We start from the raw sequence: 24,741 nt of genomic DNA, 5'->3' as shown, positions 1-24,741 counted from the left end.
ACCATGATTCCCTATGGGAATCAAAAACCGCAGTGCAGACGGTGCGGAATTTTCCGCGCGGATTATCTGCGGTTTTCAATCCGCAGAAAGAATTGACATGTCAATTCTTTCTGCGGATTCTCCTGCGGTTTGCCATCTCCTCTACTGAGGAGATGAAAAACCGCAGGACAAAACCGCAGAGCAATCCGCAGGTAAAACCGCAGGTCTTTTGACCTGCGGTTTCACCTGCGGATTTTACAAAATCCACGCGGATGAATCCGCACCTAATCCGCAGCGTGTGCACACAGCCTTACCCTAACGGGAAAATGGAGATAAATACTTTTTTTTTAGTTTTATTATTTTTCCCTAACTAAGGGGGTGATAACGGGGGGTTTGACTTACTATTTATGGCGGTTTTTATGTTTGGCGGCTGTCAGACGCTAAAAGACGCTTTTTATTGTAAAATAGTTTTTGCATCACATTTTGAGAGCTATAATTTTTCCGTATTTTGACCCACTGAGTCATGTGAGATCTTATTTTTTGCGGGACGAGTTGACGTTTTTATTGGTACCATTTTCGGGCACGTGACATTTTTTGATCGCTTTTTATTCCTGTTTTTGGGACGCAGAATGAACAAAAACCAGCGTTTCATGAATTTCTTTTGGGGGGGTGCGTTTACACCGTTCCGCGTGCGGTAAAATTGATAAAGCGGTTTTATTCTTCGGGTCAGTACCGTTACAGCGATACCTCATTTAGGTCGTTTTTTTATGTTTTTGTCGGTTTTATGCAATGAAAACTATTTTATATAAAAAATAATTATTTTTGCATCGCTTTATTCTGTGAGCTATAACTTTTTTATTTTTTCGCTGATGATGCTGTGTGGCGGCTCGTTTTTTGTGGGACAAGATGACGTTTTCAGCGGTACCATGGATATTTATATGCGTCTTTTTGATCGCGCGTTATTACACTTTTTGTTTGGCGGTATGATAATAAATCATTATTTTTTGCTTCGTTTTTTATTTTTATTTTTTAAGGGGTTCGCTAAAAGGGTTAACTAATGGGACAGTTTTATAGGGCAGGTCATTACGGACGCGGCGATACCTAATATGTGTACTTTTATTGTTTTTTTTTTTTTTATTATTTCCAAAAAATGGATTTATTGAGGGAATATTTTTTTTTTTTTTTCTAATTTATTTGGCGATTTTTTTTTTTTAATTTATTTTTACATTTTTTTTTAATTTTTTTTTTACTTTATTACATAGTCCCAGGTGGGACATCACTGTCCTGTGACAGATCGCTGATCTGTCACATCACAGATCACTGTGACAGATCAGCAATCTGTCACAGGCATTGAAGACGACTTCCTCTTGCCTGCGCTTTGCAGGCACTGAGGAAGCCAGCTTCCTCAGGTCCCCGAAGGCCCCCGTCGCCATCTTGGATTCGGGGGCCTGGAGGATAGGAGCCCCCCGCAGCAGCGCTGTACATTGCGCTGCCGTGGGGGGCTCAGGGAAGCACGGAGGGAGCCCCCTCCCTGCCGATGCTTCCCTTTAACTCCCGGTAAACCGCGATCATGTTTGATCGCGGTGTGCAAGGGGTTAACGTGTCGGGGGCGGTCCGTGACCGCCCCTGACACATAGTGCCGGGTGTCAGCTGTGATAATCAGCTGACACCCGGCCGCGATCAGCGGCGCTCACCACGTGGGCGCCGCTGATCGCGGTAGACGTACTATCCCGTCCACGGTCATACGGGCCCGGGTACCGTGGACGGGATAGTACGTCGCATGTCAGGAAGGGGTTAAAGACTGAACTTCAGACAGGCCCACAAACAAACAGCAACTAAAAACCAGGCCTGGCAGAGCATCAAAAAGGAGGAAGCAGCGTCTGGTGATGTCCATGAGTTCAAGACTTCAGGCAGTCATTTCCAACAAAGGGTTTTCAACCAAGTACTTGAAATGAACATTTTATTTACAATTATTGAATCTGTCCAATTACTTTTTGTCCCTTTTAAAAACAGGGTGGCACATGTTAAGGAGCTGAAACTCCTAAACCCTTCATCCAATTTTAATGTGGATACCCTCAAATGAAATGTGAAAGTCTGAACTTCAACTGCATCTGAATTGTTTTGTTTAAAATTCATTGTGGTAATGTCTAGAACCAAAATTAGAAAAATGTTGTCTCTGTCCAAATATATATGGACCTAACTATACTTACCACCTCCTGCCGCGGTCTCTGCAGCCCCGCTTCTCCCACGGTCTCCGGCAGCTCTTCCTTCAGCGGTCACGTGGTACTGCTCATTAAACTCATGAATATGTGCATGTTCATGAGTTTAATGAGTGGTACCACGTGACCGCTGAAAGCAGGAAGAGCTACCGTGGGAGAAGCGGGGGGACTGCAGAGACCGTGCCGTGGTGGTCAGTATGATCTGACACCCCCTCCCCCTCCGACCCCCAGGTATATGACTCGTGTATAAGTCGAGAGGGGGACTTTCAGCCCCAAAAAATGGGCTGAAAATCTCAGCTTATACACGAGTATATACGGTATACACATATTTGATATTGCCGCTTTCAAAATCGCCCGATCAATCAATATAAAAAAATTAATCAAATCGGTAAACGGCGTAGCGAGAAAAAAATCGAAACGCCAGAATTAAGTTTTTTTTTTTTGGTCGCTGCAACATTGCAATAAAATGCAAAAATGGGTGATCAAAAGATCGAATACACACCAAAATGGTATCAATAAAAATGTCAGATCGGCACGCAAAAAAGAAACCCTCTCCCAGACCCAGATCCCGAAAAATGGAGATGCTACGAGTCTCAGAAAATGGTAACTTTTTTCTTTTTTTTTACAAATTTTGGAATTTTTTTTCACCACTTAAATAAAAAAGAACCTAGGCATGTTTGGTGTCTATGAACTTGTAATGACCTGGAGAATCATAATGGCAGGTCAGTTTTAGCATTTAGTGACCCTAGTAAAAAAGCCAAACAAAAAACAAGTATGGGATTGCACTTTTTTTTGCAATTTCACTGCCCTTGGAATTTTTTTTCCCGTTTTTGAGTACACTACATGGTAAAACCAAAATACCAATGGTGCCGTTCAAAAGTACAACTCATCCCGCAAAAAATACCGTATATACTCGTATATAAGCCGAGATTTTCAGCCCATTTTTTGGGGCGGAAAGTCCCCCTCTCGGCTTATACATGAGTCATATACCGGGGGGGATCGGCAGGGGAGGGGGAGCGGGGGTGTCAGATCATACTCGCCCTTCTCTGCAGCTCCCCTGCTTGTTCCATGTTGTTGGCGCTGCTCTCTTCCTGCTTCAGCTGTCAAATTCTACCCGCTCATTAAATATGCGTATATTTAATGAGCGGGTACCACGTGACCGCTGAACCAGGAAGAGAGCAGCGCCAACAACATGGAACAACAAGCAGGGGAGCTGCAGAGACAAGCGCCAGGACCCGGTGAGTATGAACGGGGGGGGTTGGGGGGGCATAGTCACCTGTCCCTGCGCTCTGCTGTCTTGCGTCCTCTGCAGTGACATTCAGGTCAGAGGGCGCTATCGCGCTCTCTACCTGCACAGTCACTGCAGAGCGCAACGCTGATGAGCAGGGGGCAGCGACTGAGGTGAGCATACAGGTTTTTGGTTTTTTTTGTAAGGGAGGCAGCGGCAGCAGCAACAACATGATGGGGCCACACACTGTGCAGAAAAGCTGGGGCCACTCACTGTGCAGAAAAGCTGGGGCCACTCACTGTGCAGAAAAGCTGGGGCCACTCACTGTGCAGAAAAGCTGGGGCCACTCACTGTGCAGAAAAGCTGGGGCCACTCACTGTGCAGAAAAGCTGGGGCCACTCACTGTGCAGAAAAGCTGGGGCCACTCACTGTGCAGAAAAGCTGGGGCCACTCACTGTGCTGAAAAGCTGGGGCCACTCACTGTGCAGAAAAGCTGGGGCCACTCACTGTGCAGATAACTGGGGCCACTCACTGTGCAGCAAAACTGGGGCCACTCACTGTGCAGATAACTGGGGCCACTCACTGTGCATCATAACTGGGGCCACTCACTATGCATCATAACTGGGGCCACTCATTGTGCATCATAACTGGGGCCACTCACTGTGCATCATAACTGGGGCCACTCACTGTGCATCATAACTGGGGCCACTCACTGTGCATCATAACTGGGGCCACTCACTGTGCACCCTCGGCTTATACACGAGTCAATAAGTTTTCCCAGTTTTTTGTGGCAAAATTAGGGGGGGTCGGCTTATACTCGGGTCGGCTTATACTCGAGTATATACGGTAAGCCCCCACACGGTCACATTGACGGAAAAATAAAAAAGTTATGGCTCAGAAAGAAGGGGAGCGAAAAACGGAAAATTGAAAAAAGCTCTGGTCATTAAGGGGTTAAATAACGTGGTAAAACCAATGGTGTTCTCAAAAGTGGAACTCGTCCCACAAAAAACAAGCCCTCACATGGCCATTTTGACCAAAAAGTAATAAAGTTATGGCTCTGGGAAGCAAACGATGAAAATGCAAAACCAAAAATACCCCTGACCCTGTTTGTACAAACCTGCTGACAGGTTCCCTTTAAATGCTATATTCCCGAATCTCTATCTCTATATATAAAAGTGTGTGTGTGTGCGCATCACCAACCAATCACGAAGCATCTTTCATTTTATCAGAGCTGTTCAAAAGAAGCTGAGCTGTGTTTGGTTGCTATGAGCAACAGTTTTCCTGACAACCAATCACTAAGCATCTCTCATTTCACCAGAGCTGGTTAAAAGTAGCTGAGCTGTGATTGGTTGCTATGAGCAAGTTTTCCCACTTAACACCTCAGCAGACACTGACATGGAGGGAGAAATCTAGCATGTTCGGGAACATAAGCTCCCAGCCATTGTCTGCCCCCCTGAAAGGATTAGAGAGCACATGACAGAAATGAATCCCCCCTCCCTGCCCATATCCCCATCACACATCCTCCATCCCGTAGGCACATCTTCCCTCTTAAAGGGATTATTGGTATGGAAGTCAGAGCAAATCCATCCAGGGCTTTGGTTTTGACCTCAGGCCTCTGTTAAAGGGATCCCTGGTATGGAAGTTAGGACCGTTCCACTCAGCTCTGTGGTTCTGACCCCAGGGTCTCTTAAAGGGATCATTGGTATGGAAGTTAGGGCAAATCCACTCTGCGCTTTGGTACTGACCCCAGGCTTTTCTTAAAGGGATCTCCTGTATGGAAGTTAGGGCAAATCCCTCAGCGCTCTGATTCTCACCCCAGGCTTCTATTAAAGGAATCATTGGTATGGAAGTCAGGACAAATCCACTCAGCACTCTGGTTCTGACCCCAGGCCTCTCTTATAGGGATCCCCGGTATGGAATTTAGGACCGTTCCACTCATCGCTTTGGTTCTGACCCCAGGCTGACAGGATGATGTGGGATATTAGGGGTAGTGGTCCGGTGGCTCTGTCGGATGGGGTGATGTGGGATATTAGGGGTAGTAGTCCGGTAGCTTTGGCTGACGGGATGATGTGGGATATTAGGGGGAGTAGTCCGGTGGCTCTGGCTGACGGGATGATGTGGGATATTAGTGGTAGTTGTCCGGTGGCTCTGGCTGACGGGATGATGTGGGATATTAGTGGTAGTAGTCCGGTGGCTCTGGCTGACGGGATGATGTGGGATATTAGGGGTAGTAGTCCAGTGGCTCTGGCTGACGGGATGATGTGGGATATTAGGGGTAGTAGTCTGTGGCTCTGGCTGACTAGATTATGTGGGATATTATAGTGAATGTGGCTATGCGGAGTGGGTGGGGCTCTACACTACTCAGCTATATATACAGTATCTATAATAAATGCACTAAGCAGCTTCCGTCCGGTTGTAACGCAGCTTCTGTCCGGTTATAACTTGGTGACGTCACATCCAGACAGAAGCTGCCTTTGGCGGTAGTACTGTGCCTCTTCTGCCCCCCGCACACTCCCCGACACCATATACCTTCCTAACACACACCTTCCTCACCATGCCAGCCGTCACCACACACCTCTTGCCATGTTAACCCTCAACACACACTCCTCAACACACACACCTCCTCAACACACACTCTCACCTTTCACCATCTCCACTCACGTCCCCCCCTTTCACTCCACATACGACCCTTTCTCTCACTCTGTCTCTCATACTCACGCCGTCATCACCGCTGCTCCACGATCGCCATCGGCACGATCCCCGACATCTTCCGGCGCCATCCTGGATCCAGACGTCGTCCACGCTGGCGACATGTTCTTGCGGCGACGCCATCTTGGATCGGCTAAATCCCGCGATACTCAAGATGGCGTCGGCGAAATCTCGCAAGTTTTCGCCTACGCCATCTTGAGGATCGCGGGATTTAGCCGATCCAAGATGGCGTCGCCGCAAGAACATGTCGCCAGCGTGGACGACGTCGGGATCCAAGATGGCGTCGGCGAAATCTTGCGAGATTTCACCGACGCCATCTTGGATCCCGCGGAATTTCGTCATTTACCTCACGCCGACTTGCTGTGCGGACGTGTTGCCTTGCACCTCTGCCTGTTCACTTCTGGTGTCTAATTACAGGGCCAATTTGCCTCTTCCACTTCATAACTACTGCTGGGCAATTACAGGGCCAATTTTGCCTCGACTAGGAGGACACCAGTTTCTTCAAACGTTAAGCATAACTACAGGAGGACCCCAGTTTGTCTTCTGCATAATTACACCAGTTAATAAGTCATTTATCTCACGCCATTTATATGCCCTGTTTTGCTGTACCCCACTTCTATAAGAAGACCATAAGTACTATAAGTATCTGTTTACACTACAATACTCCAGGATGCCTTCTTCACTGCCAGATAACTGCCAAATAGACTCCTTTAGGCTGGTTTCACATTAGCGCTTTTTAAGCGCACTCACGGCCGGGGGTAGCTCCGCCCCTGAGCCGGCTCTCTGCCCGGCGTGCCCGCCCCTTGCTTGTAGCGCCGCCTCCTAGCGCACAGCGGCGCCTGCGATCGGCGCACCCTATCTTTAGCATAGGGTGCGCAGATCGTGCGCAGGCCGTGCGCTAGTTGCGCTTTGACCTGCGCTGCGCACTTTTGACGGTGCGCCGTGCGCGCCAAAATCAAACTTTTCGGATTTTGGCGCACACGGCGCACCGTCAAAAGTGCGCAGCGCAGGTCAAAGCGCAACTAGCGCACGGTCTGCGCACGATCTGCGCACCCTATGCTAAAGATAGGGTGCGCCGATCGCAGGCGCCGCTGTGCGCTAGGAGGCGGCGCTACAAGCAAGGGGCGGGCACGCCGGGCAGAGAGCCGGCTCGGGGGCGGAGCTACCCCCGGCCGTGCGTGCGCTTAAAAAGCGCTAATGTGAAACCAGCCTTACTTGTGCCAACATGAGTCATACCAAAAAGTATGCCAATGCCAGTGAAAGGAAAGCCGCTTTAGCACTACGTCAAAAACAACGCCGTGATAATGAGACTCCTGAGCAAAAACACCACCGCCTTGACAAGATTAAGGCTTATAAACGCCGTTATCTCACACACGAATCCCCTAATTCTAAATCCATTAGTTTGGCTGAAGAAACCTCTGCACGCCGTCACCGCCGACAACAGACGGCTTCTTCCTCATCATTATTATTAGACTCACAACAGGATGCTTCCACATTAAGCATAAGAGGGGAGATGTGTATCATCAAAATTCTTTCATTTGGTGATATGAACCCGGATGTCAAGGTCCAGCATCATATTTGCTGCTGAGATATGTTATTTCCCCTTTTAACAGGGCTGGGTTTTTGTGAACAGCTAAAGAGATAGGCGGGATGGCTGTTCACCACATCTCCTTCTCAAGGTGTGTTGCTCACAGTGCCGCACAACACATGGTCAACACTACATCACTATCCTACTGATGCGATGGCATCGGGCCTTAATCTAGTATGTATGTATGTGTATATATATATATATATATATATATATATATATATATATATATTTATTATAATTTGTTATAACTAACCGTAGTTAGTTACTATGCCCGGGCAGCGCCGGGCTCTTCAGCTAGTGTAGAATAAATATAACATACTCCTTCCAAATTTGCCACCACTTCCCTTAGACATCCCGAGTTCTCGTCTGCAGGAAGTGTGAGTAAAACAGCCTTTGCAGCAGTCACGTGACATAGCAATGTCGCAGGTGCTGAGAATGTTCGCTTTATTTTACATTGGGGAATACAATATTTAGGCTGTGTTCACACACAGCGGTTTTTTTAGCGTTTTTCACTATAAAACCGCTATAAAACCGCTAAAAATAAGCTTCCCAGTCATTTCTATGCATTTTGCACTTTTTGTGCAAATTGATGCGTTTTTTACCGCGAAAAAACGCATCGCGGTAAAAAACGCAGCATGCTCATTAATTTTGCATATTTTTCCGCGGTTTTGGCTTCCATGCGTTTTTAAACCACTGCGGAAAAAAACACATAAAAAACGCATCAAAACCGCGCAAAAAATGCGCAAAAACCGCAGTGGAAAAATAGGTGCAGTTTCTGGGAAGGGAGTCAGGTTTTTGAGCAGAAACTTTCTGCAACGTGTGCACTTGGCCTTAAAGGGGCTGTCTGAATAGTGTGATTTCCACCAATTTGGAAAATAAGGACTCTTTTCTCTCTCAATGAGAAGACCATGCATTCATATAACTTTACACTGAAGATTCAAATCCTGTTTCATTAAACAGTGTGTACCGGAAACTGTTGTAAAACTGTTGCTAAATTTTTGTGCAATATGGAGTTGCACAAACATTTTCAGAGTTATTTATTTATTTTTCTTAGCTCCACCAGCTCTTTGAAAAGTTGACTGGAGTATATTATGTCTCTTATGTGCACACTGCTTAATTAATTTGGCACATCTTATTCCAGCTGACTTCATATCAATGCGGGCATGCAAAATTCCAACCTTGAATCATCTGCCTCTCTGGGTGTTAGTGTAACAAACTTGTTTTTAGCAACGTTCACAAATTAAAGTGGGAAGTGCTCAATGCATAGACAGCTACCTCTCATTCATGGTCTCCTTCCAGCAATGTTAAATTGCGGTCAGCGGACCCCGTTCTCCGATATGAGGAACCCCGAGACTTATTTTAAGTGCAGATTTAGAATTTACCACTTTCTATTTCTAAGCCTTATACCACTCCTCTTTTCTCTGACATGAAATCTAAAAACAGAAATTTATTTCTGTGTCCACATAGTTGGGGGCTCACAGAATGGTCGAAGTTTGTGCACTGATCTTTTGTCTTCTGTTTCCTAGCTAAAATAGATTAATTAATAAATACATTTTGTAAATTATATTGTATTTGATTTCTACATTTTATCAGAATTGCCAGACCCTAAGGGCCCAGGAACTTTTCCATCTGAAGCATTTTTAAGCCGCCACCAACCTCAAGGGAAAAAGGTCCCAGTTCAGAAGCTGCTTAAGCAAGATAAAGTTCCTGTTGCACAACCAGACCATTCCTCATCCATTAAAAAAAATACTACTACAGAAAACTTGCCCGATTCAGCCCAAGACAACAAACCACTAGAAGAAATATCTAAACAACCAGTGGTGAACAACAAAGAAGTCACATCAGAGTCACCTAGTATGAGAACAAAGGAGAATGAAGAACTGTCAAAAAAAGAGGTGGAACTGTTAGTAAGTCTTTTTCCTTTATATGTACACAAGTGAATAAAAAAAAATTATAAGATAGTCAAACTATTGGTAACTCCTGTTTATATAATTGTTTTCTTTGTTTTTATTGGAATGTGAAAATTGTGATTCTGATTAACCCCTTAGTGATGGAGCCAATTTGCAGCTTAACCCCTTCCCGACCAATGACACAACGTATGCATCATGAAAGTCGGTGCCAAGCCGACCAATGACACATATGCTGTGTCATGAGTTTAAAGCCCCCCTGCGGGTCTGGTGACCGGGGTCAATGAAAGGTCACCCGACACGCAGATACAGGGGGCTTTGTACTTCACCACAGGGGGCGTGGCTACGATCGCTCTGATTGGCTGTTAAAAGCGAAACAGCCAATCAGGGCGAGAAGTAATATTTCATCAATGAAATTTGATGAAATATTACTATCCAGCCATGGCCGATGCTTCAATAGCATCGGACATTGGCTGGAGATCGTGATCCGACCAACCACCCCCCCCCACACACACACCCGGCTGGCAGCGGCAATGTGCCGCCGCCACCTTCTGATGGCGGCGATCGGCAGCCGCCGCAATAATCTGCTCCCCCTCCGCTTCCCCCTGCCTTCCGATTGCCCCATATAGCCCCCTCCGGTACCTTATCAGTCCCGGTACCTCCCAGTGTCCCGCTGTCTTCTCTGCATGGGCGCCGCCATCTTACAAAATGGCGGGCGCATGCGCAGTGCGCCCGCGAGTCTGCCAGCCAGCGGATTCATTCATTCCTTTTATAGGTACACTTTGATCACTGTGATAAACTATCACAGTGATCAAAATACAAAAAAAAGTAAATAAAGACCCCCTTTATCACCCCCATAGCTAGTGACACATAATAAAATAAAGAAAATATTTTTATTTTTATTTTTCCTTTAGGGTTAGAATTAGGGTGAGGGTTGCACTTAGGGTTAGGGTTGGGATTAGGGTTAGGGGTGTGTTGGGGTTAGGGTTGGCATTAGGGTTAGAGGTGTGTTGGTGTTAGAGTTGAGTTAGAATTGAGAGCGTTTCCACTATTTAGTCACACCTGGTGGTCTCCAAACGTAACATGGAGCCACTATTGATTCCAGCCAATTTTGCATCCAAAAAGTCAAACAGTGCTCCCTCCTTTCCGAGCCCCGACATGTATCCAAACAGTGGTTTACCTCCACGTATGGGGTATCAGCGTACTCAGGAAAAATAGCACAACTTTGGAGGTCTAATTTCTCCTGATACCCTTGGGAAAATAAAAAATTGGGGGCTAAAATATGATATTTGTGGAAAAAAAAAGGATTTTTTTATTTTCATGGCTCTGCGTTATAAACTTCTGTGAAGCACTTGGGGGTTCAAAGAGCTCACCACACATCTAGATAAGCTCCTTAGGGGGTCTAGTTTCCAAAATGATGTCACTTGTGGGGGGTTTCCACTGTTTAGGCACATCAGGGGCTCTGCAAACGCAACATGGTGTCCGATCTTGATTCCAGTCAGTTCTGCGTTGAAAAAGTCAAACTGCGCTCTCTCATCCGAGCTCTACCGTGCACCCAAACAGAGGTTTACCCCCACACATGGGGTATCAGCATACTCAGGACAAATTGCACAACAACTTTTGCTGTCCAATTCCTTTTGCTACCCTTGGTAAAATAAAAAATTGGGGGCAAAAAGATCATTTTTGTGAAAAAAAAAATAAAATGATTTTTTTATTTTTACGGCTCTACGTTATAAACTTCTGTGAAGCATTTGGGAGTTCAAAGAGCTCACCACACATCTAGATAAGCTCCTTAGGGGGGTCTAGTTTCCAAAATGGGGTCACTTGTGGGGGTTTCTTTCTACTGTTTAGGCACATCAGGGGCTCTGCAAACGTGACGCCCGCAGACCATTCCATCAAGTCGACATTTCAAAACGTCACTACTTCCCTTCTGAGCCCCAATGTGTGCCCAAACAGTGATTCCTCCGCACATATGGGGTACCAGCGTACTCATGACAAACTGGACAACAATTTTTAGGGTCCAATTTTTCCTGTTACCCTTGTGAAAATAAAAAATTGTGGGCTAAAAAAATAATTTTTTGAGGAAAAACAAATTATTTTTTATTTTCACGACTCGGCGTTATAAACTTCTGTCAAGCCCTTTGGGGTTCAAAGTGCTCACCACACATCTTGGTAAGTTCCTTGGGGGGGTCTAGTTTCCAAAATGGGATCACTTGTGGTGGTACTCCATTGTTTAGGCACACAGGGGCTCTCCAAACACGACATGGTGTCCGCTAACGATTGGAGCTAATTTTCCATTCAAAACTCAAATGTCACTCCTTCCCTTCTGGGCCCTGCCGTGCGCCTAAACAGTGGTTTATGACCACATATGAGGTATCAGAAGAAATTGCCCAACAAATTTTAGGATCCATTTTATCCTGTTACCCATGTGAAAATGAAGAAATTAAAGCTGAAAGAAATTTTTTTTTTTTTTTTTTACGGATCAATTTGTGAAGCACCTGAGGGTTCAAAGTGCTAACTATGCATCTAGATAAGTTCCTTGGGGGGGTCTAGTTTCCAAAATGGGGTCACTTGTCGGGGAGCTCCAATGTTTAGGCTCACAGGGGCTTTCCAAATGCGACATGGCAACCGCTAACGATTGGAGCTAATTTTCAATGCAAAAAGTCAAATAATGGTCCTTCCCTTCCACGCCCTGACGTGCGCCCAAACAGTGGTTTATGACCACATATGAGGTATCAGTGTATTCAGGAGAAATTGCCCAACAAATTTTAGGATCAATTTTATCCTGTTGCCCATGTGAAAATGAAAAAATTCATGCTAAAAAAATTTTTTTGTTGGAATAATTAAAATATCCATTTTTTCCTTCCATGTTGCTTTAGTTCCTGTGAAGCACCTGAAGGGTTAATAATCTTCTTGAATGTAGTTTTGAGTAGCTTGAGTGGTGCAGTTTTTAGAAGAGTGTCACTTTTGGGTACTTTCTGCCATATACACCCCCTCAGTGTGACTTCAAATGTGAAATGGTCCATAAAAAAAAAATGGTTTTGTAAATTTTGTTCTAAAAATGAGAAATTGCTGGTCAACTTTTAACCCTTATAACTTCCTAACAAAAAAAAATGTTGTTTCCAAAATTGTGCTGATTGTAAAGTAGACATGTGGGAAATGTTATTTATTAACTATTTTGTGTCACATAATGCTCTGGTTTAACAAAATAAAAATTCAAAATTTTTGAAAATTGCAACATTTTTGCCAAATTTCCGTTTTTCACAAATAAACGAAAAAATTATCGATCTAAATTTACCACTATCATGAAGCCCAATATGTCACGAAAAAACATTCTCCGAATCGCTAGGATGCCTTGAAGTGTTCCAGAGTTATTACCTCATAAATGGACACTGGTCAGAATTGCAAAAAATGGCCTGGTCATTAAAGGGAAGGTGCCGTGTTTTTTCATAATTTAATGTAAAAAAGAAAATAGTATAAAAAGATATTGTCCCCTAAGCTTGACTCAGTGGTGTGTATGGATTTTTTTTTTCTGTAGTAATGCAGCCACTGGGGGCTGCCATCTTACCTCTCTGGCTGCTGAACGACACTTTCCATGCTCATTTACGGCAGTCCCTGGGCATAAGAGAGAACAGTCGGCTGCCGACCCTATCTCTTTCATTGCAGCTGCATCAGGAGTGAACTGGGCACGCCCCTGTAGGCAGCTCAATTCACAGCTGTAGGTGTGGCCAGGCGCCATCTTATTAGAGCCCAGTGCTTTTCTTTTAGCTTCATTTACACTCTATTGCAAGCCCTGGATGCTGTACTGTTCTAGCATAACAGGGCTTGGATGTTCACTGCACATACCAGCTGTAGGAGAGGAACCAGGACGAGCTCCTGGACACCAAGCTGCTCTTTCCAAAACACACGGCCAGCTGTTGCCCCTGCTCTTGCAAAACATAGGAGCAGCTGCTCCCTGCTGTTTCAAAACACTTGGCAATCTGCTGGACATCTAATCCTCTCCTGTGTGATACTGACTGCTGAGCTGTGTATCTAATGCTCTCCTGTGTGATACTGACTGCTGAGCCATGTATTTAATCCTCTCCTGTGTGATACTGTGTGCTGAGCCGTGTATCTAATCCTATCCTGTGTGATACTGTGTGCTGAGCTGTGTATCTAATCCTATCCTGTGTGATAGTCTGCTGAGCCGTGTATCTAATCCTATCCTGTGTGATACTGTGTGCTGAGCCGTGTATCTAATCCTCTCCTGTGTGATACTGACTGCTGAGCTGTGTATCTAATCCTCCTGTGTGTTACTGACTGCTGAGCCCTGTATCTAATCCTCTCCTGTGTGATACTGTGTGCTGAGCCGTGTATCTAATCCTCTCCTGTGTGATACTGTTTGCTGAGCCGTGTATCTAATCCTCTCCTGTGTGATACTGCTGAGCCGTGCATCTAATCCTATCCTGTGTGATACTGACTGCTGAGCCGTGTATCTAATCCTATCCCGTGTGATACTGCTCTCCTGAAATACTCTGTGCTGCTGTCACCTGCTCCTCCACCATATATCTCCCTCTGTGCCCCCCATAGACCAGCACACTGCTCTCCTGAAATACTCTGTGCTGCTGTCACCCTGCTCCTCCCCCATATGTCTCCCTCTGTGCCCCCCATAGACCAGCACACTGCTCTCCTGAAATACTCTGTGCTGCTGTCACCCTGCTCCCAGAATCCTTGCTGCCTGCCATCCTCAGTGACCGAAGACACCATTCCTCTCCTCAGATCCTGTCCTGGCGATGTGTGAAAGCGAGGCAACAGGGGCCTGATATATGGTGGAAGGAGCAGGGTGACAGCAGCACAGAGTATTTCAGGAGAGCAGTGTGCTGGTCTATAGGGGGCACCCTGTTCGGTGCCAGGGATTGTACATAGAGTGCTGTGTTTTATACACATGGATGGACCGTCTGCTCCACAGAAATCCAGGACACATTTCTGCTGATTGATGACCTATTGTGATACAGACTTTACATGCAAAGACAGTCAGTAACTTTGCAGGCCCCATCAAAATGGCTGCTCACTGTGTTCCTAGATGTCATCCTCTCTGTTCCCTTAGCAAACACCCAGAAGGGGAGGAGAGGAGTGACATCACACCATGTCAGCAGACTCCGCCCATATTTACTCCAGTGCAGTAATGTGAGCTAGTTGCACTAGGTTTTTGTGCCAAACTTCAGTAGCTGCTCCCCCTAGTGTTAACAAGTGGAAATGCCAAACTTTTTAAAATTATTTTTCATATTTTACAAAATTAAAAACAAATGATATTTTTTAAGAAAATGTAAACATTAATTCTTTACATTTTTTCAATTGCTGAAAAATTTTTTCTTGATGTCACCTTCCCTTTAAGGTCAAAATAAGCTTGGTCATGAAGGGGTTAAACCACCAAGGGTGGTTTGCATGTTAATGACCAGGCCAATTTTTACAATTCTGATCACTGACCCTTTATGAGGTAATAACTCTTGAACGCTTCCTTGGATCCTGGTGATTCTGAGACTGTTTTCTCGTGACGTATTGTACTTCATGATAGTGGTAAAATTTCTTTGATATGACTTGGCATTTATTTCTGAAAAAAAACGGAAATTTGCCAAAAATTTTGCAATTTTCCTACTTTGAAATTTCATGCCCTTAAATCACAGAGATATGTCACACAAAATACTTAATAAATAACATTTCCCACATGTTTACCTTACATTAGCACAGTTTTGGAACCATTTTTTTTTTTTAAGAAGGTATAAGGGTTAAAAGTTGACCAGCAATTTCTCATTTTTACAACACCATTTTTTTTTTTTTTGGGGGGGGGGGACACATCACATTTGAAGTCACTTTGAGGGGCCTATATGATAGAAAATAACCAAAAGTGACACCATTCTAAAAACTGCACCCCTGAAGGTGCTCAAAACCATATTCAAGAAGTTTATTAACACTTAAGGTGCTTCACAAGAATTTTTGGAATGTTTAAAAAAAAAAAAAATTGAACATTTAACTTTTTCATAAAAAATGTACTTCAGATCCAATTTGTTTATTTTAGCAAGGGTAACAGGAGAAATTGGACCCTAAAAGTTGTTGTCCAATTTGTCCTGAGTACGCCAATACCGTATATTGGGGGGTAAATCACTGTTTGGGCGCACAGCAGAGCTTGGAAGGAAAGGAGCGCCGTTTGACTTTTTCAACGCAGAATTGGCTGGAATTGAGATCGGACGCCATGTCGTGTTTGGAGAGCCCTGATGTGCCTAAACAGTGGAAACCCCACACAAGTGACACCATTTTGGAAACTAGACCCCTTAAGGAAGTTATTTAGATGTGTGCTGAGCACTTTGAACCGCCAAGTGTTTTACCGCATTTAATGATGGTCTATGGTAAATTTACGGTGTGGCAATGGAGCGGCGCCGCATTGTAAACAGGCATGCTGCATTCTGGAAAGACGCGTTGCATGTCCGTTTACGTGGGTCTGCCCCCTGCGTCTTTTAATGCATAGTGGAGACGGGATTTAATTAAATCTCCTCCACTATGCTCTAACATCTGGACGCTGCTTGTTTGATGCTGCGGCTGTACGCAGGGTCAAACATGCAGCGTTTCCTGACCGTGGAAACCTACCCAAAGTGCTTCACAGAAGTTTATAACGCAGAGCCGTGAAAATAAAAAATCATTTTTTTCCACAAAAATGATTTTCTTAGTCCCCAATTTTTTATTTTCCCATGGGTAACAGGAGAAATTAGACCCCTAAAGTTGGTGTGCAATTTGTCCTGAGTATGCTGATGCCCCATATGTTGGGGTAAATCGACCCCAATCATGTTCTCTAGGGTCTTGACTACCCCCCGCCAGCTGAGACCCCAGAAAAAATCTGACTCTGGAGGGCGCTATATACTTTTTCCACAGCGCCGTTAATTAATGGTGCTGTGGTTTAAGTGCCCTTAACTGCTGCCATTAAAAGGCTTATTGACGGTCGTCAAGGGGTTAAAAGCAGCAAAACCACTAAAAAATGAGAAAAGTGTATAAAGATATCATCAGAGGAAAATGCAGGTACTTTGAATAATCTAAAGTGTAACACATTCTGGATTGTTTTAAAAAAAGAATTACTCTTTGTTTCCTGTATGTGTCCCATCGTAGTTTTACCGCCTTCAGTCTGTATCTACAAAAAGGTGTGTGCAAATGTCATATGTTACAGGTACTGTATATATAGCGTGCATAAGTATATTTTTGTAATTGATATTACCAGGGCTGTGGAGTCGGTAAGCAAACCTGCGACTCCGACTCCTCAATTTCCCTTACACCGACTGCACGACTCCGACTCTCACATATATTGCTTATATTTAAGTGAAAAATTTATTGTAGTTCAATGTGAACATCAGACATTTAATCATTTTTATGATACAATAATCTAGATATTTAGATAGAACATAATATACATTTATTGGAATACAACTTTAGAACACAAAAAACTGTAATAAATAATATGTAATACACTATGTAATATCGATTACATATACTGTGTGTGTGTGTATATATGTGTAATATATATATATATATATATATATATATATATATATATATATACACACACACTATGTAATAAACTATGTAAGTGGCAAAAAACAGTTTTCAACAAAATCATACTAAATAACATTTGTGCAGTCTATGAATTTGTTCTAAGAAATAGGATTACATCCATCAGATCCTCCTTCATAGATGACCTCAAATCTGACCTAATAATTTTAAGGCAAGAGAACAACCTCTCTACACTAACTTGGGTTGGAGGCAAAGCCGTAACCACATGGGCAAGATCTCTAACAATTTCCGAGTATAAAGGAATTGCCTCGTGCACAGTCAGTTTTCATGAATTGAATTTTTCTATTTCTTTGAGAGCAAGTGAAACATTTTGCTGAAATATGGTCAATCTGCTTGCTATAGGAGACAGAGTGAAATCTTTTTCCTTGCGGCAACGCTTTGCCTGCTCCATGTCATCCAAATACTTGTCAAAGTCAAACTCCTCATCTGATGAGGATGAAGATATGGCAGCAGTAGCACTGTCAGGACCCAAATCCTCTTGCGCCTGTCAGTTCTCCTGTAGGCCACTCATCCTAACTGCTACCTCAGTCAGAGCTTCTTTTCCTTTAGTAAGCTGTTGATCATCCAGAAGTATACGAAGACTTGGATCCACATAAACAGCTGCCAGAAAAATTTTATTTTCCAATAGCTGTGTCTCTCTCAGGTTCATTGAAGCAGAAATGCCATCTGCGATTAAATCTCCTCTTTGGGACAGGCAAAATAGCAAGTTCTTCCACTCCCTAATGAAAATGCCAGGAGTCAAATCCTCAGCTTGTAATTTTTTAGTCACGGTAAATGGGTGATTAAGCAATTCCTTCAATTCCGCCACCTGTGTCCATTGAACTTCATTTAGGGTTACCTGAGGGTTCACCATATCTGTAAGAAACGGTTTTAGTTCAAGCAATCACTCAATCATTAAATAAGTGCTGCCCCACCGAGTGGCTTTATCGACAATTGCCCCTTTCCCAGCACGTGTCTCTTCAAGATGGAATCAATTTTAGGGGTTCTGGCAGCAATAACCAATTTCCTCACTTTTCCAATCAGATTTCCAGCATGTCCCTCTTGCAGATTATCTCTTATTGCCAGCTGCAGCGTGTGCACAACACCGCGCATGTGATGAATATGAAAGTGTTTTGAAGCAGCTTCAACAAGATCATCTATTTCTACAGTATAATTTTGCTGTTCTTCTGTTGTAATATCTGTTTGTTCCTCAGTTACATGAACAGCACTGTGGCCTTCCATCTCAAACATACTGAATCCTAAATTTTCTTCTCGCTGTTGTTCATTACTCTCATTCATCAGTCTAATTGTACTTATGTTTGAAGCATTGTCCGTTACAATGGCAAGAACCTGTTCTTGTGTGAATGTAGCCTTAGATCAGGAATAGATCAGCCATTTATAGGACATTTCATAACTTTCCCAAATTCCTATGAAAAAATATTCAGCACATTCTGCATTGAACTACTGTACCCAATTTATGGATGTTACTTAGCTGCTTTTTTCTTGCCATAACACAAATTCTAACAGTCTTTTCAGTAGGACTGTCAGCTGTGTATCCACCTGACTTCTGCACAACACAACTGATGGTCCCAACCCCATTTATAAGGCAAGAAATCCCACTTATTAAACCTGACGGGGCACACCTGTGAAGTGAAAACCATTTCTGGTGACTACCTCTTGAAGCTCATCAAGAGAATGCCAAGAGTGTGCAAAGCAGTAATCAAAGCAAAAGGTGGCTACTTTGAAGAACCTAGAATATAAGACATATTTTCAGTTGTTTCACACATATAATTCCACATGTGTTGATTCATAGTTTTGATGCCTTCAGAGTGAATCTACAATTTTCATAGTTATAAAAATAAAGAAAACTCTTTGAATGAGAAGGGGTGTCCAAACTTTTGGTCTGTACTGTATGTATAGGTAGATGTCTCAATTGTATAGTCAGTGTTGATTGCATGTTTTAACCTATTGCATGATATATATCTTCATAATGGGACAAGGAGGTCTTTTGGGGGGAGGGCTTATAGCCCTATCTATATCTTTTCTGTCTGTTTACGCTTTTAATGTTTTTATCTTTGGAGTGTTTTTGTATGTCAATAAAGATTCACTGATTTTATGTCTATATGTGATCACTGGGATTTGTATGCCTCTTTCTCTTGTTTGTTTGCTGAAATTTGTCATGGCATACCACAGGTGATCCTTTTTTTCCCAGAGTGGTGCCCTCCTCCTCAGTTTAGTGTTTTTGATCCCTGTGCTCTCAATGTCCCAGACAGATTGCACAGACCAATGCACTTGAATAGGTAGTTTAGATAATTTATGGTCTGCGTGTAGAAAATCAGTCTTCCATTAAAGGGAATTTGAAACCCTATTTTCGGCCTATAAGCTGCAGCCACCGACATCAGGGGCTGATCTACAGCATTCTGTAATGCTGTAGATAAGCCCCCGATGTAACCTGAAAGAGAAGAAAAACAAGTTAGATTATATTCACCGGGGGCGGGTGCTGTGGGTGTCGCCGTCCGGAGCCTCCCATCTTCCAGAGATGATGTCCTCCTTCTTACTTCTGCTGGGGCTCCTGCGCAGGCGTACTTTATCTGCCCTGTTGAGGGCAAAGCAGAGTACTGCAGTGCGTAGGCGCTGGGAAAAGACAGAGATCCTGTGCACTGCAGTACTTTACGCTGCCCTCAACAGGGCAGTGAAGGTACGCCTGCGCAGGAGTAAGAAGGAGGATGTCATCGTATGAAGATGGGAAGCACCGGACCACAACACCCATCGGACCGGACCCCCGGGTGAGTATAATCTAACTCGTTTTTCTTATCTTTCAGGTTACATCGGAGGCTTATCTACAGCATTATAGAATGCTGTAGATAAGCCCCTGATGGCTGTGGCCGCATCTCATAGGCCAAAAATGGGGTGACAGATTCCCTTTAACTTGAATTGCTATGTAAAAATAACAAATGTCATACCAACATCATCTCTGTGGCTATATTTTTTTTTTTTATGGATCCATTGCAAATATTAACATAGCAAACTGAAATTGGAATTTGTATATTTTTTAGTGTATAAAATTAGATGCCAGAAACTGAAAAATGGACATACAGATGGCATACAGTTGACCAATTTCTCTTTTTACCTAGAGAAAAATTTAAAAATTTTACATACATCTGTCTAAACTCTATTTTAACTTGGTAGTATATAAGAATTGACTTCTTTGGATAAAAAAGGTATGTGAGGAGACAGAATTGTAAGGAGGAGAGAGAACACAAGACTGAACAATGATGAGACAGTAAGCGTGTCTGGCTCCTTTTATCAAAACTGTGATCATAGATCACAGCCCTGCCCTAAGGGAGCCAGCTAGATGCCGAGGAGCACCTGTTGAGGTAAGAAATACTTTCCATAGAATCCTTTTAGAACACAATTCACAGTTCAGCACCATGGAATGCTACAACATCTGGTAAGCAAATGTTTCCATTATTTTTTATTGTAGTGGATGATATATTTTGCTTTATAATTATTCCTAGAGGTAAACCTTTCTTTCTCTGTTCTGATAATTTGTATTTCCGTGATACATTGAAAATGACACTTATTGTAGCCTTTCTACCAACAGAAGAGAGAAAACTCGTTTGGAACAACTTCAACTAGACCAGCTTTTAATGGAAGAGAAAAATAAACGCAAGAAAGCTCTACTTGCAAAAGCAATTGCTGAAAGGTGAAGCGCTTTCTTTGTTTCATATTATATTCCTTTATTTTTAGATTTTGCTTTTATCCACTATAAAGTGAGTACAAAAAGCCATACATTGAAAAAAATGTATTTACATCAAGACCTGATTAAAGGAATAGTTGATTTTCTGGTGGCATATTGCCTTTAGCACCTTAACGACCTATCACGTACATTTTTATCACAGTTCAATAAAAAAAAGGTATGAACCAGAACCTGAGTGTGTGAAATAGAGAATTCTGCCTGTAACTATGCCCTGATTACTGTAATGTATCCACGTAACTGCTGCTATCTCTTGACTGCAACATTGAAGTGAAAGCACCACTCTAGCAGGTGTTTTTTTTTTTTATTGCTGTGTTGGAATGGTGCCACTAATGTAAGTTTCTTGACCCTACTATTATATTTACCAGCCACCGTCTTCAGCTTTTCCCAACGCCGCTCCAGTCCCAATCTGCCATCTTGTGACTGCAACTTCTCATTGACTGGATGTCAGATGTAACAGTCACAAGCTCTCAGTGCAAGTCTATAAGAGTTTCGTTCTGGCTCTCCTAGACTTATTGAGTTGTGACTTCCGACTCGCCCAGCAAACACCGGAGCGATCTGGCAGGTTGCAAACTGCTGTAGATCGACAGGAGCGACGCTGAGAACAGATGAAGACTGTGGCTAGGGACTATTTTCCTAGGGGCAGGGAACTTGATATGTGATACCACTCTGGCAGTAAAATAAATTAAAAAAAAAAATGCTGGACTGGTGATTGAAGTTGGTGCTTGTGTGCTTCCATTGGCTTCCTGTAACGCATTACTGCCATCTTGATACGTCTGTGAAGCTTAGAACCGTGATTGCTCTATATCGGTGGTTTCCAAACTCCAGCCCTCGCGGACCCCAACAGGTCATGTTTTCAGGATTTCCATAGTGTTACACGTGAGAGAATTCCTGATGCCTTGATGATATTTCCATCACCTGTGAAATACTAAGGAAATCCTGAAAACATGACCTGTTGGGGTCCGCGAGGACTGGAGTTTGGGAACCACTGCTCTATATTCTTCAACACTATGTTTTATTCAGTAAATAGTGTAAGCGATTGAACGATTTCAGGCTCAGGTCCCCCCTTTTCCTATTTTTTCTGCTCCCAGATTCCCTAAGTTTGTACCTCATATATAAAATGAATGTTGTTATACTTAAATGTACACACTTTCTTTTTCTTTTTTTTGTGTACGATTATGCTCTCATTCATTTCAACATTTCTAGATAAAGAATTTACAAAAAAAAAGCATGTAACAAAAAAAAGTTGTTGGTTTGCTCCACTTTTCTCCTATTCAAAAGAATGGCATTAAAAATAGCATATTTGGTATTGTCATGTCCCAAAAAGTCCCATCTATCAAAATCTAGTATTGCAAAACCCCACACACCCCAAAAAATGCAAAAACGATCAAAACTTTGCATTTGCCACATAAAGAGTATAAACAAAAAGCATCAACTGGCCACACAAAAGACAAGTCCTTACACAGCTCAATGGAAGAAAAATGGTTAAAAATTGCAGAAGTGTGTGTGTTTTTTTTTTTTTTTTTGTTTGCTTCTAAAATAACAAAAAAACAAGAGAAGTTTGGAATTACTCTAAGGGTAGCTTTCCACGAGCGCTGCCGGCTTTTGTACGCGCAGTGATTCTCCATATGTTCATTGAACCATGTGGAATCACCGCATCCTATACATAGAACGGTGCTATATATCTTGCAGAGACTGAGCATCTCCGCAAGATAGACATGCTGCGGTCTATAAAGACGTGCCGCATGTGCGTATAGCGGAAGTGCCAAGTGCCTGTTTGAATGCATACTGGAGCTAGGATTTCATAAATTCTCGACTGTGCTGTAACATCGGGCCGCTGCAGTTTGGACGCTGCTACTGTACACTGTGTCGAATCTGCAGCGTTTACTAACCATGGAAACATACCCTTATTGTTCAGAACAGGTGAGGAACAGACACCAATGGATAAACTGTTTTAAAAACCAATAACGGCTGTTCAGGAATCTTGTGATGCTTGTGGTGCAGTAGCCAACAAGTAGTATACAAACATGAAAAAATAGAGAAAGGCAGCACTCACTGTTTCCTGTGGTGAAAAGAAGACCTTTATTTCAATTCATACGGCATCCAAAGCGGCGTGTGAGGGGAGATATGTTGGGAGATGGAAGGAGGATGGCCATTTTGCACACAGGTGGCGTGTCTACGGGTCAAATAGATAAAATTATAGTGGCAAAAATGTAATTATTTTTTTTTTCACTGCCCAATGGTATACAATTTTGCGACAAACCTTTGGTGTCACTATGATCTCTGCACCCCTAGATGATTCACTGAAAGCTGTAGTTTGTAAAATGAGGTCACTTATGAGGGTTCTGCTGTTCTTGCACCTCAGGGACTCTACCAATGTGACATACAGTAGAGAAGAAAGGCCGGGATTTGTCCTCGCTAGACCACAAGGAACCAAACGAGGATGCAAGCAAACCTTTATTCACTCAAGCCAACGCGTTTCATGGCCACCTGGCCACTTCATCAGGGCAGTACTGCCTGATGAAGTGGCCAGGTGGCCATGAAACGCGTTGGCTTGAGTGTGAATAAAGGTTTGCTTGCATCCTCGGTTGGTTCCTTGTGGTCTAGCGCGGACAAATCCCGGCCTTTCTTCTCTACTGTGTGTATCTGCTTTCCGGGATCTGCAGTGGCCAAAACTTCACAACCACACCAGGTGAGTTGATTACCTTTGTTAAACACGCTGGTGTCCCTCATTTACCGCCTTAGTGTGCTCCCCCTCTCTCTATTTTTTACCAATGTGACATGGCACCCTCAAACCAGTCCAGCAAAATCTGAACTCGAATATGGCGCTTCTCCCTTCTGAGCTTGTCCCTTGCTAAGCTGTGTCGCAGAAGTATTTTTCGACCACATATTGCACAACAACTTTTGGGTTCCAGTTTCTCCTATTACCCTTGTGAAAATTAAAAAAATAAGGCTAAAATAACATTTTTGTGAGAAAAATTTAAAAAATTTTTTATTTTCACTCAATGTTCTAAACTTCTATAATAATGTTATAAACTTCTGTGAAGCACCTTGGGTTTTAAGGTGCTCAGCACACATCTAGATAAGTTCCCTGAGGGGTCTAGTTTCCAAAATGGTATCATGTGTGTGTGTGTGTGGGGTGGGGGGGGTTCCACTGTTTAGGCACATCAAGGGCTCTCCAAATGGGATATGGCGTCCGCTAATTTTTCCAGCAAATTTTGCATTCAAAAAGTTAAATTGCGCTGCTTCACTTCCATGTTCTGCCGTGCGCCCAAACAGTGGTTTTTCCCCACATATAGGGTATCGGCGTGCTCAGGAGAAATTGCCTAACAAATTTTTGGGGTCTGTTTTTTTTCCTGTTGCTTTTGTAAAACTAAAAAAAAATTCTGTCTAAATTAAAATTTCTGTGAAAAGTTAAATGTTCATTTTTTTTTCCCTTCCACATTCTAAAAATTCTTGAAGGGTTAATACATTTCTTGAACGTGGTTTTGAGCACCTTGAGGGTTGCAGTTTTTAGAATGGCGTCACTTTAGGGGATTTTCTATCATATAGACCCCTCAAAGTCCCTTCAAATGTAATGGGATCCCTTTAAAAAAAAAAAAATGGTTTTGTAAATTTTGTTGAGAAAATGAGAAATCTCTGGTCAACTTATAACTTCCTAACAAAAAAAAATTCAAACATTGTGCTCATGTAAAATAGACTTGTGGGAAATGATATTAACTATTGAACTGTAATTAACTTTTTGATGATATTCTAATTTTGTTGAGATGCACCTCTAT

At 43.1% G+C, this 24,741-nt stretch overlaps 1 protein-coding gene across 1 annotated transcript in view; it reads left to right on the top strand.

Annotated features, from left to right (window-relative positions):
* Positions 1-24,741, top strand: part of GORAB (golgin, RAB6 interacting) — a 114,001-nt gene that overhangs the window by 59,374 nt on the left and 29,886 nt on the right. Inside the window, exons 2-3 of the mRNA XM_073558016.1 lie at positions 9,320-9,629; positions 20,810-20,911. Coding sequence (XP_073414117.1) covers positions 9,320-9,629; positions 20,810-20,911 — 412 coding nt within the window. The remainder of the gene's footprint in view (positions 1-9,319; positions 9,630-20,809; positions 20,912-24,741) is intronic.

The sequence above is a fragment of the Dendrobates tinctorius genome, unplaced genomic scaffold (assembly GCF_039654945.1).
Source record: "Dendrobates tinctorius isolate UK_male_01 unplaced genomic scaffold, ASM3965494v1 ptg000012l, whole genome shotgun sequence".
In the NCBI taxonomy this organism is placed as follows: Eukaryota; Metazoa; Chordata; class Amphibia; order Anura; family Dendrobatidae; genus Dendrobates; species Dendrobates tinctorius.
This window is presented reverse-complemented; position numbering and strand designations above follow the sequence as displayed.